General features: G+C 35.4%; 2 protein-coding genes across 2 annotated transcripts in view; one reads left to right on the plus strand and one right to left on the minus strand.

Annotated features, from left to right (window-relative positions):
• Positions 1-15,527, plus strand: part of Sol1 (CUB domain-containing protein Sol1) — a 276,393-nt gene that overhangs the window by 129,867 nt on the left and 130,999 nt on the right. Inside the window, exon 4 of the mRNA XM_028308406.1 lies at positions 9-189. Within this exon, the coding sequence (XP_028164207.1) occupies positions 9-189 (181 nt within the window). The remainder of the gene's footprint in view (positions 1-8; positions 190-15,527) is intronic.
• LOC114355529 (calmodulin-1) lies at positions 132-14,251 on the minus strand. The gene is made up of 7 exons (XM_028308418.1): positions 14,106-14,251; positions 13,736-13,842; positions 11,730-11,877; positions 9,688-9,807; positions 7,219-7,355; positions 2,048-2,255; positions 132-171 (listed from the first exon to the last, which is right to left on the minus strand). Exons 1-6 carry the CDS (start codon positions 14,139-14,141, stop codon positions 2,087-2,089), a joined length of 717 nt encoding a protein of 238 aa, XP_028164219.1. The 5' UTR covers positions 14,142-14,251; the 3' UTR covers positions 132-171; positions 2,048-2,086.

The following is a 15,527-nucleotide window of genomic DNA, read 5'->3' on the forward strand; positions in this document are numbered from 1 at the left end:
TTCTCCAGGTTGCACGTGCATCCGCTTCACGTCTACGTACGGCAAAGAGCGCGGCACGTTCAGCAGTCCTGACTACCCGCGCCCGTACCCTGCACACGTGGATTGTCTCCTCTACACGTTCCTGGCCGCCCCGCACGAGATCGTCGAGCTGGTGTTCACTGACTTCGACATCTACAAGGAGCATCTCGAGTGAGTCAATAACACCTTTGTTTATAAAGCTTGCTTCAATCTAAAACATAAGAAAAAGAAAAATCATCGTCCAAACACATAAATTTTCCTCTACACGTTCTTGGCTGCACCGCACGAGATCGTCGAACTGGTGTTCACTGACTTCGACATTTACAAGGAACATCTCGAGTGAGTCAATAATATGTATTACCTTTGCTTTATAAGAAAAAGAAAAGTCATCGTACAATAAGTCACGCAGATATTTTCCTCTACACCTTATTAGAACCACATGAGATCGAGCTAGCGTTCACTAACTTCGACATCTACATTATAGGGAACATTTCAATTAACATGACTCAATGATATTACTTTTATTTACTTTTTTATTAAATGTAAGTATAACTTAAGAACTTGAGTCTGTGTAATCGCCGTGAATAACTCACACACACAGAAATTTTCAATGTACCAAAGCTGTTTTAAGTAAAAATTGTGTCACAGTGCGGGAGTATGGCAGTTGGCTAAAAAAATCCAAATCACGTAAATAAACTGTGCTGTGCGTGCTCCTGATGTACAAACCAGGTCAGAAAACCAATACCTGTCTTGTGCCTGTCTAATGAAGTTATGAAGCATCTGTCGAAATTGTAAAAAAATATCTGGTAAGTAATACGATGTTATTACTTTAACCATCGAGGTTCCACCATGCAGAAAATGTTATGACGCAGTTTCAGGCAGCGTAATGTCATCTTATACAAGCGCAGATTTCAACGACTTAATACCGCTTCAGTCGCTCGAGTAGTTCATACAAAACTATGTGCTAAGACTGTTAAATCGAACATCGTGAGCACGCAGCAGGTGGCAGGCGGGTGCCGCGAGTTATCGGAAATATGCGACTTGCGTACCAACTCTCTGGCTCTTGTTTTATCGATATAACCCCAAGTTGACTTTTGTACGTGAATACTCAGGCATAGTTGGAGAAGAACAGTAGAACATCTGTGTTACAAATTGAAATGGTGACCATGATTGTAAATTATTGTGAATAAGCAGACAGTGTGGCTCGCACAGCGATACATCTACAGCACGAAGTTTTGTCTGCACGAACGCTAGACTGCAAGAGATATTAGTTAATAGTTACTTTTGTACATAGTTCATACAATTTACTCAACCAAATATTAAAAACTTTAATCTATGCCCAAAATTACAACCTGCAAAATTAAAATCGGCTATCAACTGCCTTTGGACGCAATTATGCAGGACTAATATCACCTATCGTTCCCATGACTGTAACTCCAGACTGAAAAAACCTAAAGCTTGGCTATCATGTGTATCTTACTATTTTCTTTGCACTATACTCTAGGTCAGCTAACATACATCGCTGCGCATGTGGTTCCTTACCATATATGTACCCAAACCACGACCCCGTAAAAATGGAGCTACTTCTGTATTCTGCATTAAAATCAACTTCACCAGACTGAAACAAGCTAAAAATAAGTGTTTATAAATATTTGACGACTACAATACAGCTGTGAATAATAGAGTTAGTATATTTTTAAAGTTTAGAAGCGGTATGTCGGCTTCCCGCCGGCGAAGTTGAATTCGCAGCAGTCCGTTATTACTTGTTGAAACTTCTCTATTTCGCAAAGCCCATTTGGAAACACTCCATTTCTGAGCATCTCAACTTCGCTTTTAGAAAATTGCCAACTTCGAGTTAAATAATTAAATAACTGAATATAAATTTGGTATTATGACAGTAATCACTATATTACCTTTGCAAACGAGTTTTTAATTGAAGGCTCAACGCAAATTTGTGGGGCTTTATAGGATCCTGTTTATTGAATGTGGTCACTGAAATAGCGTTAACGGATTTAANTGGGTTAATTACCTTTTATTGCTTTAATGAGTTAGTTGAACAGGTGTATTGTTACTGTGGTTTTTTGTTTGGTTTTCGGAGGCCGGCGAGTTGGCTGCAAAAGCGTATGTAGTCGATCATTGTGTTGCCGTTTTTTTGGATGATTGGCGCATCGTTGAGGGCGTAGTCGGCTTCTTTTTCGGTGAAACGATCCCCGAACGTCATCAAGTCGTGTCGGATCCTGAAAAAAAAATACGGTTCTAAAATCTTATTCTTTGATGTATAGAACAGGAAATACTAAAAAAATACGGTTTTTAGGTAAAAATTTTTGTTATTATTTGATGGACGCAGATGGAGATAGACCTTGTGGCAGACATAGAAGTTATTTTGCTACAAAAATGTGAAGATTGTTGTTTGTAAAGGGCAAAAATGAAAAGATTTTCTCTACCCATTTGAGAAATATAAACTGTCGCAACCGTAGAAGTAACATGTAAACAATGTATGTTGTTGTTAAATAATAGTAATCCAATGATTGTCCTCCAAGTTATGCTCCAAACAATATTAGTAACTCAAGTGCTTTGGCTTGTTCCTATAAACTTAGGATTAGCAATGAAGACATGGTTATGGGACCGTTTGGTTACTAAACTTGTAAAGGGTATATCAAGCTAAACACGAGCATCTTATGTAGTTGGAATAGGAGTGATTTTGCATTAAAAAATTGCAGACTCAATCAGCTTATGTCTGAAATATGGGAAATTCCTAGTCAGGTTTGGGACATTGCATGCTTAGTTCAACCTCTAAAGTCCTAAAAATATGATTCCATGTTGGACCTAGGTCATGTTATCGTTGGTCTAATTGATGATCTATGTCAGACGTCAAATGTAGACGCCGATGGTCCTTCGAGCCGGATAAAGTTATAAAGCTCATGAGATCTGACACCAGGGCTGTGACCCCAAATAAAAATAAAAAAGGAATACAAATAGAAATTAGACTTCTGTCCATTTAAGGTATGAAGCGAAATTATGACAGTTTATTTTGATCATCTCGTTAAAAGTTTTGCTTAAATTACCATTCCAAAATATTCTCTCTTGTAATAACTTCAACTTTTGCCATTATTTTCAGTTTAAATTACGCTTATGAAACAGAAACTTTTAATTTAATGGACTAATTTGTTACTCAATTAACGGCTACCAAATTACTAGGTATCTTTGTAATTCAAGCTTCTTGTAACTGAGGAATGTTTTCAGCAGAACAATGATTATTATCTCTTTTGTGAATGAATTCAAATGGCAAAGCATAAGAAAAACCGATTTAATTTTCTCTAACAACACTAACAAAGGTAGTTCCAACTAAACGGGTTAGGTATAACCAAAGGCAAAAACAAAGCTAAAATTAATTCGACTTCTGTATGGTTTCTAATCCTTGTTTCCTTAAAAAAATCTGAGGATTATCCGGGAATATTCCCGTCGTCGACCTAAAGTTGAGAGTTTAGCATAGTCCCTACTTCGGGAGACGAATTTTGTGCTTCGACTATCTCTCTCTCTATCTTGGCTCAATGAAAGTGTGAGAGAGCGAGACAAATAGGTCGAGCACGTTTAACAGAATATGACCTCAGATTATTCGGGAAATTTTAATAAACCAGCCCCTGAGATTTCCATGTACGCGACCGAGTAATCCGCTTTGTGCTGTCGTTTGATTTACTTTGAGAGTAATGTGACTTATACCTATCTTATGTGTCCTAACTATTTTGAAATTCATGTGGGCTACCATGAATCTTAACTTGGGAGAGTGATGTTCATATTACACGTGTCGGAATGAAATCATTTTATATTTTCTTTAATCTTTTTGATTGCATTTAATAGACTCGAACCCCCAACCTATTGCTTGCCATGCCATTGACCTACTCAGGTAATGGGTACTATCGGGGACTCGGACGCCTTGACACCTTAAGGGCCTAAATTGTTTGAGACACACGCTCGATTATGCTACGCCCCCGTTCATTCATGTTTCGGGTCTAAGCAGCGTCGGCGCACCACTGTAGATGTTTGCCTTAGCAAACCAAGCTCTATGTAAAGCGTTTAGGATTGAGTATTGCTTATTACCCGCATCCGTAGCGCTCGTTTGGCAAAGTCGCATTTTAGTCAATTTGAAACCCAATAAAGAATCGCTACAAAATATTATATGGGGCTTCGATAAAATTTGAACTAGCGATTGCCCGCTCGGGTCACAAAATTGGTATCGCACATTGTAACTGTGCAATTTCCCGAGAAAAAAGTAGCCCTTTCTATAATTATTGTTGATATTAAGAGTGTAAATCTCATGATATTAGTTTAGCTAGTTAAGGCGAGAAATACAAAATCATACAGTTACTTTAGAATTTTACTTATTTAATAGGTATTTAATTTATTCGGAACTTATAATTTATAAACAATATGTTATTGAATTAATTAGTAAAGAGTTAAGGAATATTTGTGGCTTAAAAACAATTATTGTAAGATCTGGCTACATAATAACTTTCTTAAATCCTTGAATGTAGATAAAAACCTATAATAGGTTCCTATTTATTTTTAATACATTAGCAACTTTTGTTTTCCGTTTTAAAGAAACACTTATCTACGTTATTACAATTTAATACAAATATTGCACTAGGTAGCAATGATCCAGGTAATTGGTTATCGTAAATATTATAATAAGTATTAAGTTAGTTTTATTTCAAATTCAATTTTTTATTGCACATTAAGTGTCTTTACACAAGGTCTTAAATCAATAACAATTAAACTTTAAACGAAATAATACTTAAACAGTTAACAATGTATAGATAAGTATGTAAGTAAATATTATGTATAAGAATTAAGATTTATTTTGAGAGGCATGGTTCAGTAATCGCGCGGAGGTCAATAAAAAGGCAATCAAACAGTCCAATTACTAGCACGGGTCAACACAAAACAAAATCAATCGGTTATTGATCACAAAACTTCACAAAAAAACAAAGAAGAGAATATGTCGACAGTTCGCCAAAGTAAAAAGCAGACAGACCTCGTATAAAAACACAATATTAAAAAAATACATATCTATTTGTTTGTAACCAAATTCTATTATAAAAATTCTAAGGCTGAGTTGCACCATCTTACTTTAACTTTGACAAACGTCAAAAGTCTGTCAAATTCCATACAAAAAGCACCGGTTACCGTTATAGCTACGGTCAAAGTTAGGTGGTGCAACTCAGCCTAAAACTAAGAAAGATTGAAGAAAAAGAAACATTTCGTTTTAAACCTTAACCGTATGACAATAAAGTGCACAATGGTATTTCGTATTGCAACCTAAGCCCTGATTGTCTCTTATTGGTCGTAGTAAAAATATAGTAAAATGCGTAACCAATTAGAGACGGGGTGAGCACGTGACCGGAGCGATGCGCTTACGCTAAAATTTCTACAAAGTGGTCAGGCGGAAGAGTCCCCGATAGTACCTTGACAAAATTATTAAAAGTGATCTAATAAGGAAATCATTATTATTATATTGATGGAACGAACCCTAGCTCAGAGCTTAAAAATCACTAGAGATTAGAGTCTATTTTCCCTTAGATATTATTTAACTTAACGTTGCGTTTCTCAAAACAAAATTGTGTTGGTTTTTGGAGAATACTCTGTCATGTAATTTTTCTTGCTCCACGCTACAAATTGTGAAATGTACAACGCCAGCCTAAATCATAGCATCTCAGGTTAACTGGCGAATATATCACCCGAATAGCAGAAAAAGTAATTTAATACCAGGGGTGGCTGGCGGCCGCGCCGTGTCGGCTACAGACTTTTTAACTTGCTACTTACTGTTATATTAACCTTGTAACATTCATCTTCAATTGTTTTATTGGATACAAAGGATAATTATTTTACACATGTAGGTAATAAACCTGGATAGCCCTTTTTATTATTGTCATCTTTTTTCTTATAAATGAAGAAATCAATCAATGAAGAGGAAACAATTGTTCACTCCATTTTCGATGTTTTTGTCTTATGCCCGTTTTCACCATCAATCCGTAATTTTTAAGTAACTCCTATGAAAATAAAATGCCGGGTATGTGTTACCATAGGAGTAGGTACATATACCATGATCATTATTGTGTTGGTGACCATGAAGTTTAAAACAATATACCATAGCATTATTGTCTTATTTTTGTGTCAGTGCCCTATTCAAATAGAGATTCGTACAACTGGACAAGTTCGTAATTTCATCGCTATTTATTTACAGCGTTTTAAATGACATTATTTAATAGGTAAAATAAATAAATCTGAAATATTATTAATAAACATGTCACGTCTTGTGCCGCGAATTTCAGCTACCACTAATTTAACTTAAACAATATAATTAATGTAAGTTGCGTTATAGTTATGTATATAAGTGGATCCTAGATTAATAATTCAAGGGTGTTCGCTTCCAGGGGCGCACTTAGGGCCCAATGTAATTAATTTACGTAATCACCAAGTAATAACCACCACAAACTGCTCGAATAGGGCAACTTATCTAATCTCCGAGGTATTGGGTGCGCCAGAAAGTTTCCCTTCAAATTATTAACAATATGTTCAACGCCGTATCTCATGTTAGTTTACGCTAAAACTTTACAACTTTTGTTATTCTGCAGAACTGGCGAAGATATTTGATCGAACTCAAATTAGAATAGTATTCTCAGTTAATACATAGCTGGTAAGTTTGAATTAATTGGTTTTCTCGAAAATGTCTGTAGTCAGTGTATCAAACTTGAGATCAAACGTGAAATCTATTTGAATTGATATTATGACCTAAAAACTATTATGATGACCTATCCTGAATATGAATCCCGAATTGTCCTTTTCCCATCGTAAAGTGCTGCTATCAGAGTATCCTTTGAGTCAAGCTCATAAGTTTTGTACCCGAACAGATTAACAAGACGGACAAAATCTTCTCAATTCCATTGAGTCAAGCTCTAGAGTTTTGTACCCGAGCAGATTGACATAACAAACGCATCGATTATGAGACAAGGAATAGTTTAATGAAAACTATAATCACCTCTCCTCAGAAATAAGTCTCGAATTTTCCTTGTCCCACCGCGAAAGCCACCAGCGTATCCTAGGAGTCAAGCTCTAGTCTAGAGTTTTGTACCCGAGCAGACTGACAAACGCGTCGAAATGTCCATAATTCCAAATAACATAATAAAAAGCAACAATAATCACCTCTCCTCAGAAATGAGTCCCGAATTGTCCTTGTCCCACCGCGAAAGTGCTGCCACCAGCGTGTCCTCGGAGTCAAGCTCTAGAGTTTTGTACCCGAGCAGATTGACAAACGCGTCGAAATCCAGCGGATTAGGGGCCTGGAAAAAATATCCATTTATTTTACGCACCATTTAGAAGAGTTAGAATTTATTTGCGCTCTAACAACTTTCGGGTCGGGAAAATTTTGCCAGACATAATATTTACGTTACAAGCGGCAAACTAATGGCATATTGCTTTTAAAAAGATATAGAAATGCTATTGATAATAATTATGGAAATATTTATAAAAAAACTTTTTGAAATCTAATCAAAAATTGTTCGTTTGAGTTCCATTATCAGCCGTGTACAAACTCTTGCGATTAAATTGAGTTTAAGAAGCGGAAAAGGAAAAATACAAAACTGTTTATGAAACTCGCACACCCTAAGATAAAGTAAATTACGATAACATTGTAAGGGAATTCCGAAAAATTGTGTCTACAACATGAATTGAGTGTAAATAACTTTCCTTTAGATTATTTTACTCCGCTACATTTTTACGTCGGTAAAGTTTGCACAATCTATCTATCAGTTTGTTGAGAGACAGATAGTCTCAGCAAAATATTATTTTTTATACGCCTGACTTGAGAATGATCGGCTCCCCATATAAAAAGCATAGGTCCCAAACAGAAATCTAAATTTATAACTTGAAGAAATTAAACTAAAGGCGGGAATTGAACCCACGACCTTGTCTGATCTGAAGAAATCTGAAAAAGCCTAATGCCTCCTCTTGGGTATGATTTATCTCAATACTATAATATTCAAGCTGAAAGTTTTTAAATAAAGAGGAATAAATATTTTCAAATTTACAAGTATTATGTTGCTTTGACTAACTAAAAAACAATTTACGAATGTTTAAATTTTAAAGTAGTACCTAAGTCTTGACTTGTTTTTTAATATAGGTTATTTATTTGTTTAGGTAGAAATACTGCTTTATTTATTACAATAAATAAATTAACTATAAGCTTAACTTGCCGAAACAGCAGAACGGTTTTATGTTCAGAGTCTGTCTAACCGACCTTCGTCCAGAGGAAGTTCGTACCTCGATGTGACATAACATGTTTTACTCTGCCGCGATGGCCGGTCGAAATTCGGAAGAATTCCGATAAATATTCTCTGTGAAAAGTTATGTATGCGACCACGTCAAAAAGGGAAATATCTGAATTATTAAATGCTTTCATTTATGAATTTGTGAAATTCAGTCGCCTCTGTCATTGTTATAATTAAATAGAATCAAGGCATGTTTGGGATATTAAAGTATAATAATATTGCATTGTATCCAAGCTTTAAAATTTCAATATTATCTTACGTATTTTTCTATAAAAAACGGATATAATCTTTGTCTTATTATTTTACTAGCTTTTGCTAGCTGCTTCACCCGCATGAAATTTAGTTTGTCACAGGTCGTCATAAATTATAGCTTGTATGTTATTCTGGGATAAACAATAATACTGTAAAGTTTCATCAAAATCCGTTAAGTAGGTAGTTTTTCCGTAAAAGAGAAAAAAACATGTTCACATCCAGACATCCATACAAACTTTCACGTTTATAATATTAGTAGGATAAGTTTTATTTTTATTCATTTTTTTATTTATTTATTTTCACCAACTTAAGTTGTCTCGAAATTTATTATAGTCGTATATAGTGACAAACAAAAAACCAATTAAATACCAAATACACGTTGTGTCTATTTAATGACGCGTATCAGCGATTCAACTTTGAGCATCGTTTCATTGAGCCTTTGCTTAACCTTAAAAAACCATCAAAACACACCACTGTCTTGTGAAAATTCCGCTTAGAATATGTCTATGTAATAATGTTTGCATTGATCGTATCTATTTCAAAGGGTACCGGGTTCGATTTCCTGTCCCGTGTCACAGTGTAGATTGACATCGCTTTGGAGATAGGATGGTAATCCGTACCTTCTATTGAAGACGGTTACGTGCTTATCTTAGATTTGGTTTCAGACAGTGCTGGCATTGTGTTTAGATCTATCATAGTTTTTGATTTTATATAGATTCGTTCGTTCATTCGTTGCTGGATAAAGGCCTCCCCCAATGATTTTCTCAACGATCAGCCCTACGCCGCCCGCATTTTGGCACCTCCCGCGACCTTCACCAGATCATCGGTCCACCTAGTTATAAAGATTATTACCACCATCTCCAGTAATAAAATAAATATGCGAATAAAAGGCCTCTCATCTGGCCAGGCCAAGGCAAGTAATGAAGGCTAAATGCCTCATTTGTTTCTGATGAATTACAAAATTTGGCCAATGTGGAAATCATTGGGGGTGGCCTATGTTCTGCGGTGGACGTAACGTCCTATGGCTGAAATGATGATGATGATGATGATGAAATTACAAAAGATCCTGCTCCTGATAAACTAAATGACCTACCTCAGACAGCATATTCCTCACAGCCTGTTCATCCACTTTTTCTCCAAGACTCACGAGGGTGGCACGAAGGTCGCTGTGGTCGATGCAGCCGTCTCCATCCAAATCGAATAGTAGAAATGCCTGCAAACACACATTCCAAGTAAAGTCGACGGCATAAAATATCATGCTGATCACTATATCATCAATGTAGTTATTATAACAAAAAAAATGCTAATTTACTACCAAAATGTAAAGAATTAAGATTTTGTAACAAAATTCATATTTTATTCATTTGGTTCTAAAACAATAAGGCTGGGTTGCACCGTCTTACTTTAACTTTGACAAACGTCAAAAATCTGTTAAGCTCTATAAAAAAGTACCGGTTATTGTTATAGTTACGGTCAAAGTTAGGTGGTGAAACTGCCTAAAATATGCCTAAATAGGTAATCTAAATGAAGATGAAAAGGTAAGGCCCAGCTAATGCTTTAACAATTAACACTTATTATTGTGATTTTTTTCGACCTAATATTTCTGAGGTGGTAAACAGTAAAATTATTATTTTGAAGGCTCCGGTCGCAAGTACTCCTTAACGTCAATAAAATCATCTGAATTTCAAGGAAATATCTCATTTTACTTTGCGTAAAATCTAATAATATCATCAAAGCGTACCTAAGGATAGAAATTATTTTGTTCTTGGAAACAAACGTAAGTGGAAACTGTAGTCCGGATATTTGTCAAAACAATCTCAAGGTCTTGTTTGTGGTTCTTTCTTTGTTTCGGATTATCATAAGTACCTAGAAGGCTTTCTATAGTGTTTCCAAAAGATTTTCTTGGCTTATTATATTTACCACGGAATAATTTTCTGACCTTTTGGATGTTTTCCGACGGAAAAGTACCTATAAACTAGGCTACATAAATAACTAACTTTTCAGCTTCAATCTACAAAAATTTCATTTCCCAATTTTCTCTAAAACAAACCGCCCACCTACGCGTACATTTTCCTTTTATGTTAAAATAGTTGGAAAATTATAAACTTACGGAAAACTGATACATATTTTAGTAACTCTGCTACAAAACAATTAATTTTCAATTCACTAAATTAAGCCTAGATAGGTACTCTTTAAACAGGCGTTTGTAAAATATTTCTCTGTTAGTGGTGTTTTTTATTTTTAATAATCACATTAAGGCCTTTTAACTTTTTCCATTAAACCTGGTATTTCAGTATTTTAATAAGTCTTAGAATTACCTAACATATCGATATGGATAACCAGTATAAACTCGTAGGTAATTAAGACTTCATCATAGCTAAGGATGTGTGTATCTGGATCAAAAAATTAAGTCTTTTGAAGCATGTATCTAAATTAATACTGAAAGTCATCATTTCTATACTAGGATCAAACCTTCAATCGCTAAAGAACAAATATTAAGTTACTTACTTGTTACTTATATGTAAGCTCACCTTCCCATGTTCTCAGTAGGTAAATAGAAGCAGGTATCGTCTGAATAGGTATTATACTATCAGAGAGTGTAAGTAACTAAGTTGGTACCTAATAGGATTACAACGGTGTGAATGTTAGTACCTTCGGGAGAGGTGAAGCTTCGGGAAAGCCGTAGTTTTTAACAGAGAGCTTTATTTTTATCTGTTAAACCTCTTTTTTCGTGATGCATTTTAAGAGTTGCCGAATCTCTTCTGTTTTATTTATGAATATGATGACTAATACCAATGTGGTATTACAAATTAGCGACCTGCATCCGCTTGGCATGGCTTGACTGGTGCAATGCATTATGAATCTAAATCTTCCTTCCTATTTAATCACTCTATCTGTTGATGAAAACCGCATTAAAATTAGTGACTTAGTTTAAAAATAAGCATACAGACAGAGAGATTTTTAATAGTTATAACATTAAGGGCCTTTGCTCAACTTTATTGAGGTATCTTGATCACAGAATATTTGTAGCTTCAATTCATTCACTTCAGCGAATATGTTTGTGGATCTAGAATATCTTTGACATAGATAGTCTATTTAAAATATCCCTTAAGTGCTGAAATGTTAAATACTTACTTCTTTCAGCTCAAACAGCTTCGTTTCATCCAGCTCGGCTAGAACATTTGCGGGTATATGCAGAGCTTCCCTAGCCCTGGAGGCCGATCGGGACCGGGCTGGTTGTGGGATCGCTATTTCGTCGTACCCATTCTCGGACATTATCGTACTGAAAAGGACATAAATTAGATTAAATTAAGACGTAGCGTGGGCAAGCCTCCCACTAGGTGGACCGACGATCTGGTGAAGGTCGCGGGAGGTGCCTGGATGCGTGCGGCGCTGGACCGGACTTTGTGGAAATCCTTGGGGGAGGCCTTTGTCCAGCAGTGAACGTCTTTCGGCTGAAACGAACGAACGAACGAATACATTTTACGTCAAGTTTGACTCCAAGCATTTCTTAGATAGGTTAGATGATAGTTTGGATGATATTTTTGAATATTTCAGTCATATCAATTTATAATATCTATTTTTAAAAAATCGGTTTTATTTTTAATCGGCTTCCAAATAAGAATCACAAACAATCTGAACAGCCAAAGTTTATAAAAATCCTAAGCACTCCCAGATTATATAATTTATGGACACAATTTCTTGAAAAGGAAAAATATACCAAGCTAATACCATTACCTTAAGAAGATTGTTATTCAAAAGTCGTCCTAAAGGAAGCGGAATAAAAATGTGTTCGTCGTAGCGACACTATTTCTTTAAATGGAAGTAAAAATATCCTACTTATCCTACTAATATTATAAATGCGAAATTTTAGATGACTGGATGTTTTGATGTCTGGATGGATGTTTGTTACTCTTTCACGCAAAAACTACTGAACGGATTTTGATGAAACTTTACAGTATTATTGTTTATAACCCAGAATAACATATAGGCTATAATTTACGACGATTTGTGACAAATTAAATTTCACGCGGGTGAAGCCGCGGGCAAAAGCTAGTTGAATATAATGCAATATACTTTTACTACGTAGCAAAACCTTGACCTACGAGTATGTACTCGTACTATGGAACTTGAAAGAAAATGACATAGTAAAATGTTAAGACTTATTTTTTCATCATGGATATGGGATAGAGTCGTTGGCTATCCATAAAACTGCTATGAACTTTAACATACAACCCCTTGAATTTTTTATTTCACTACGTGCAATGGAATAAGCCAAGGAAGATAAATAGAAGGAATCACGAATTAACGTATTATTTTAATTTTAAAATTAACAGTTAACCTTGATTTTTTAGGATTCCGTAGAAAAATGGCAAAAAACGGAACCCTTATAGATTCGCCATGTTTTTTAATTTATTTTCTCATGAGCAACCAGAGACATGAACTCGATGTTATAAAAGTTGAAATGTTTTCCATTCAAAAAAATATAAATCTACAAGTATGTTATGTAGGTACTTACTTACGGATTGTGGTTAGTCTATCCATTAAAAATCCTTTAGTCAAATCATTCTTATACAACTATCGTACTTCTCTTTAGGTGAAAACTTAATTATTGTAAGTATATTATGTAATTAAATCTCCCGAACTTAATTAAACCAACTCTAATTTTCAACCTTACCAAAGAACCTGCGTAATTTGCGCCACGCAAAAGCACTTGTTTTTTATTCCCGGTGGCAGTAGCGGGTAATGTGCGGGACTCCGGGATGACCGGGATAGGTCGTGAGCAACACTTTGCAGGTTTGCTTTATAGAAATTAAGCTGTAGTGGTAGTGCACACTTTTTAAAATGTAGGTTTTACAGATATTTACAGTAATTTGATTTAGTATGCAATGAGAGGGTCGCCCTCTTCAAAATTCAAAATTGGAACTTTCGCCAAAGTAATTCTTAATTTTCAACTTTTATTGAAAACTTATTTGTCAATAGTCCGTAGACAAAACCCAGGCCGTTTCATGTTCTGAATTATATTTGCATTTTTTGTACATTCATGAGAAGTAAATAAATAATGTAAATGCGTTAAAAGAAAAGTTACCGAAAACATGAATTTAGTGGATTAATATGACTAAAACAACTATTGTACTTACTCTCCAGAAGCAACCGATTGCAGGAGGTTTTCCTTGAATTTCTTTATTTCATCTTTTCCTGAATCCATCTCGGGCTTGCTTCGTCGCCTCTCCCCTTTCGTTTTGTTCTGTTAAAATATTGGCATTCAAGTAATTGCTTACAACATCGCAATAACAAAATAACAGTGTACTAATAAACCGGAGCAAACAGGTATTTTATATTAAAAACGGGATCACTCTCGGAATGAGCCCTTAGAGTTTAATTGTCGACAAATTTTATTGGGCCCTTTCCTTCCCTTTGAAGATGCCCTTTGAACGAATATTCCCAACATAAAACACGAACATCAGAAAACACTCAAAGATGTATCGTAACGAGATACCCGACACTTACCTTCTGTTTCTCGCCATTATTATTTTCTTCTTCCATGTTTCGGGGGTTCCTATTTCTCTAACACTTAAGTCTCCTTTACAGCACTTTCACATATGCGTGGTTTCCCACGACTGAGCGTTGCGTTGCTGGCACTTAATATACGACATTTTAAATATGTTTGCGTTAGAAATTATGTTGCACATGCTGAGATAATTATTTATTTCGCTCCAGTGCACGCAGATTTCGAGATTAGTTGGGATGTTTGCGTAGACTAATTAATCTGTGGACAGAGAGAGACTGGTCTAAGATTTTCAGGTCAACGAATTGTTTGGGCCCCGTTCAGATTTTCCACTTGCCTGCAAGCGAAAGGGCCGCGATGGCCGCCGTCTGTTTGTCAGAAATTATGTGTTTTGCGCTTAATGAGATGTTGGATTGTTTCTGAATTTGGAAACGCCATTTGGTGGAACTCCGAAGGCTCCGTTGTTTGAGATGTAATTGCAAATATCTGGAATGAAATCGGGGTAAACTTTTGTTATGGTTGGGATAAATTGTCATTTGTGTTGAGGAATAGAATGTCTCTACGAAAATATGACATAACTTGTTTTTGATTCTTATTACTATGAAACAACACTTGAAAACTTAATCTCGGGCACAGATTGAGGTTTTGATTGGATGAAATTCAATATTTAGACCAATAACAAGCTAGAAATACGAGCGTGATCTCAATACTTAAACACAAATTAAAAATAAAGAAACACATAACACATAATCACATTCAATTTGATTCCTCGCAAACGCAATCCCAAATAAACCTAGTCTTAAACCGCATTAATTCGAAAGTGCTAAGTGAAATTAGATTTCGCGCGTTTCAATAAATTAACCGGTAATGAACCGACGCAACTCTGGCTAAATTTACTAGCTAGTGCAGTCGGAGTTAAAGAATTTACGGTTTTCAGCTGAACGGTGCTTGGAAAGCAAACAACACAATTAGGTATTTAATTCTCTAGCTTACCTTTATCGTCTTTGCGAGTTGAGGATCGTTCTCATAAACGTTTAACTAGGTGTTGTATAATTTTACTGAACTTCAAAAATTGTATCACTTTTGTTCAGTGTTTGTTTTTATGGTTAGTAGAGTCACTTTGTAACGATTGTTATCTAGATTTATATTCATGGCCTAAAACTTGTATGAAATATCATGAACTAAGTCTGAACTAAATAATCATTTAGGTCTAAGTCTGATGAATACTTTATAAACAAATTTATTTCACCGTAAGTTCCCGTCTGACGTCTATGACGCAAGCGGCAGGAGTTAGTAACACTAATTGGGTAATTATACAAAATTATTATGTCGTTTCATTAACATGCGTACATTTCGCAAATCGTGTATCTCCTCAGGACTAAAATATTAGGATGAGTCACATTCATGATCCATTTGCCTAAGAC

Source organism: Ostrinia furnacalis, unplaced genomic scaffold, assembly GCF_004193835.3.
Source record: "Ostrinia furnacalis isolate ACB-3 unplaced genomic scaffold, ASM419383v2 OfSCF2419, whole genome shotgun sequence".
In the NCBI taxonomy this organism is placed as follows: Eukaryota; Metazoa; Arthropoda; class Insecta; order Lepidoptera; family Crambidae; genus Ostrinia; species Ostrinia furnacalis.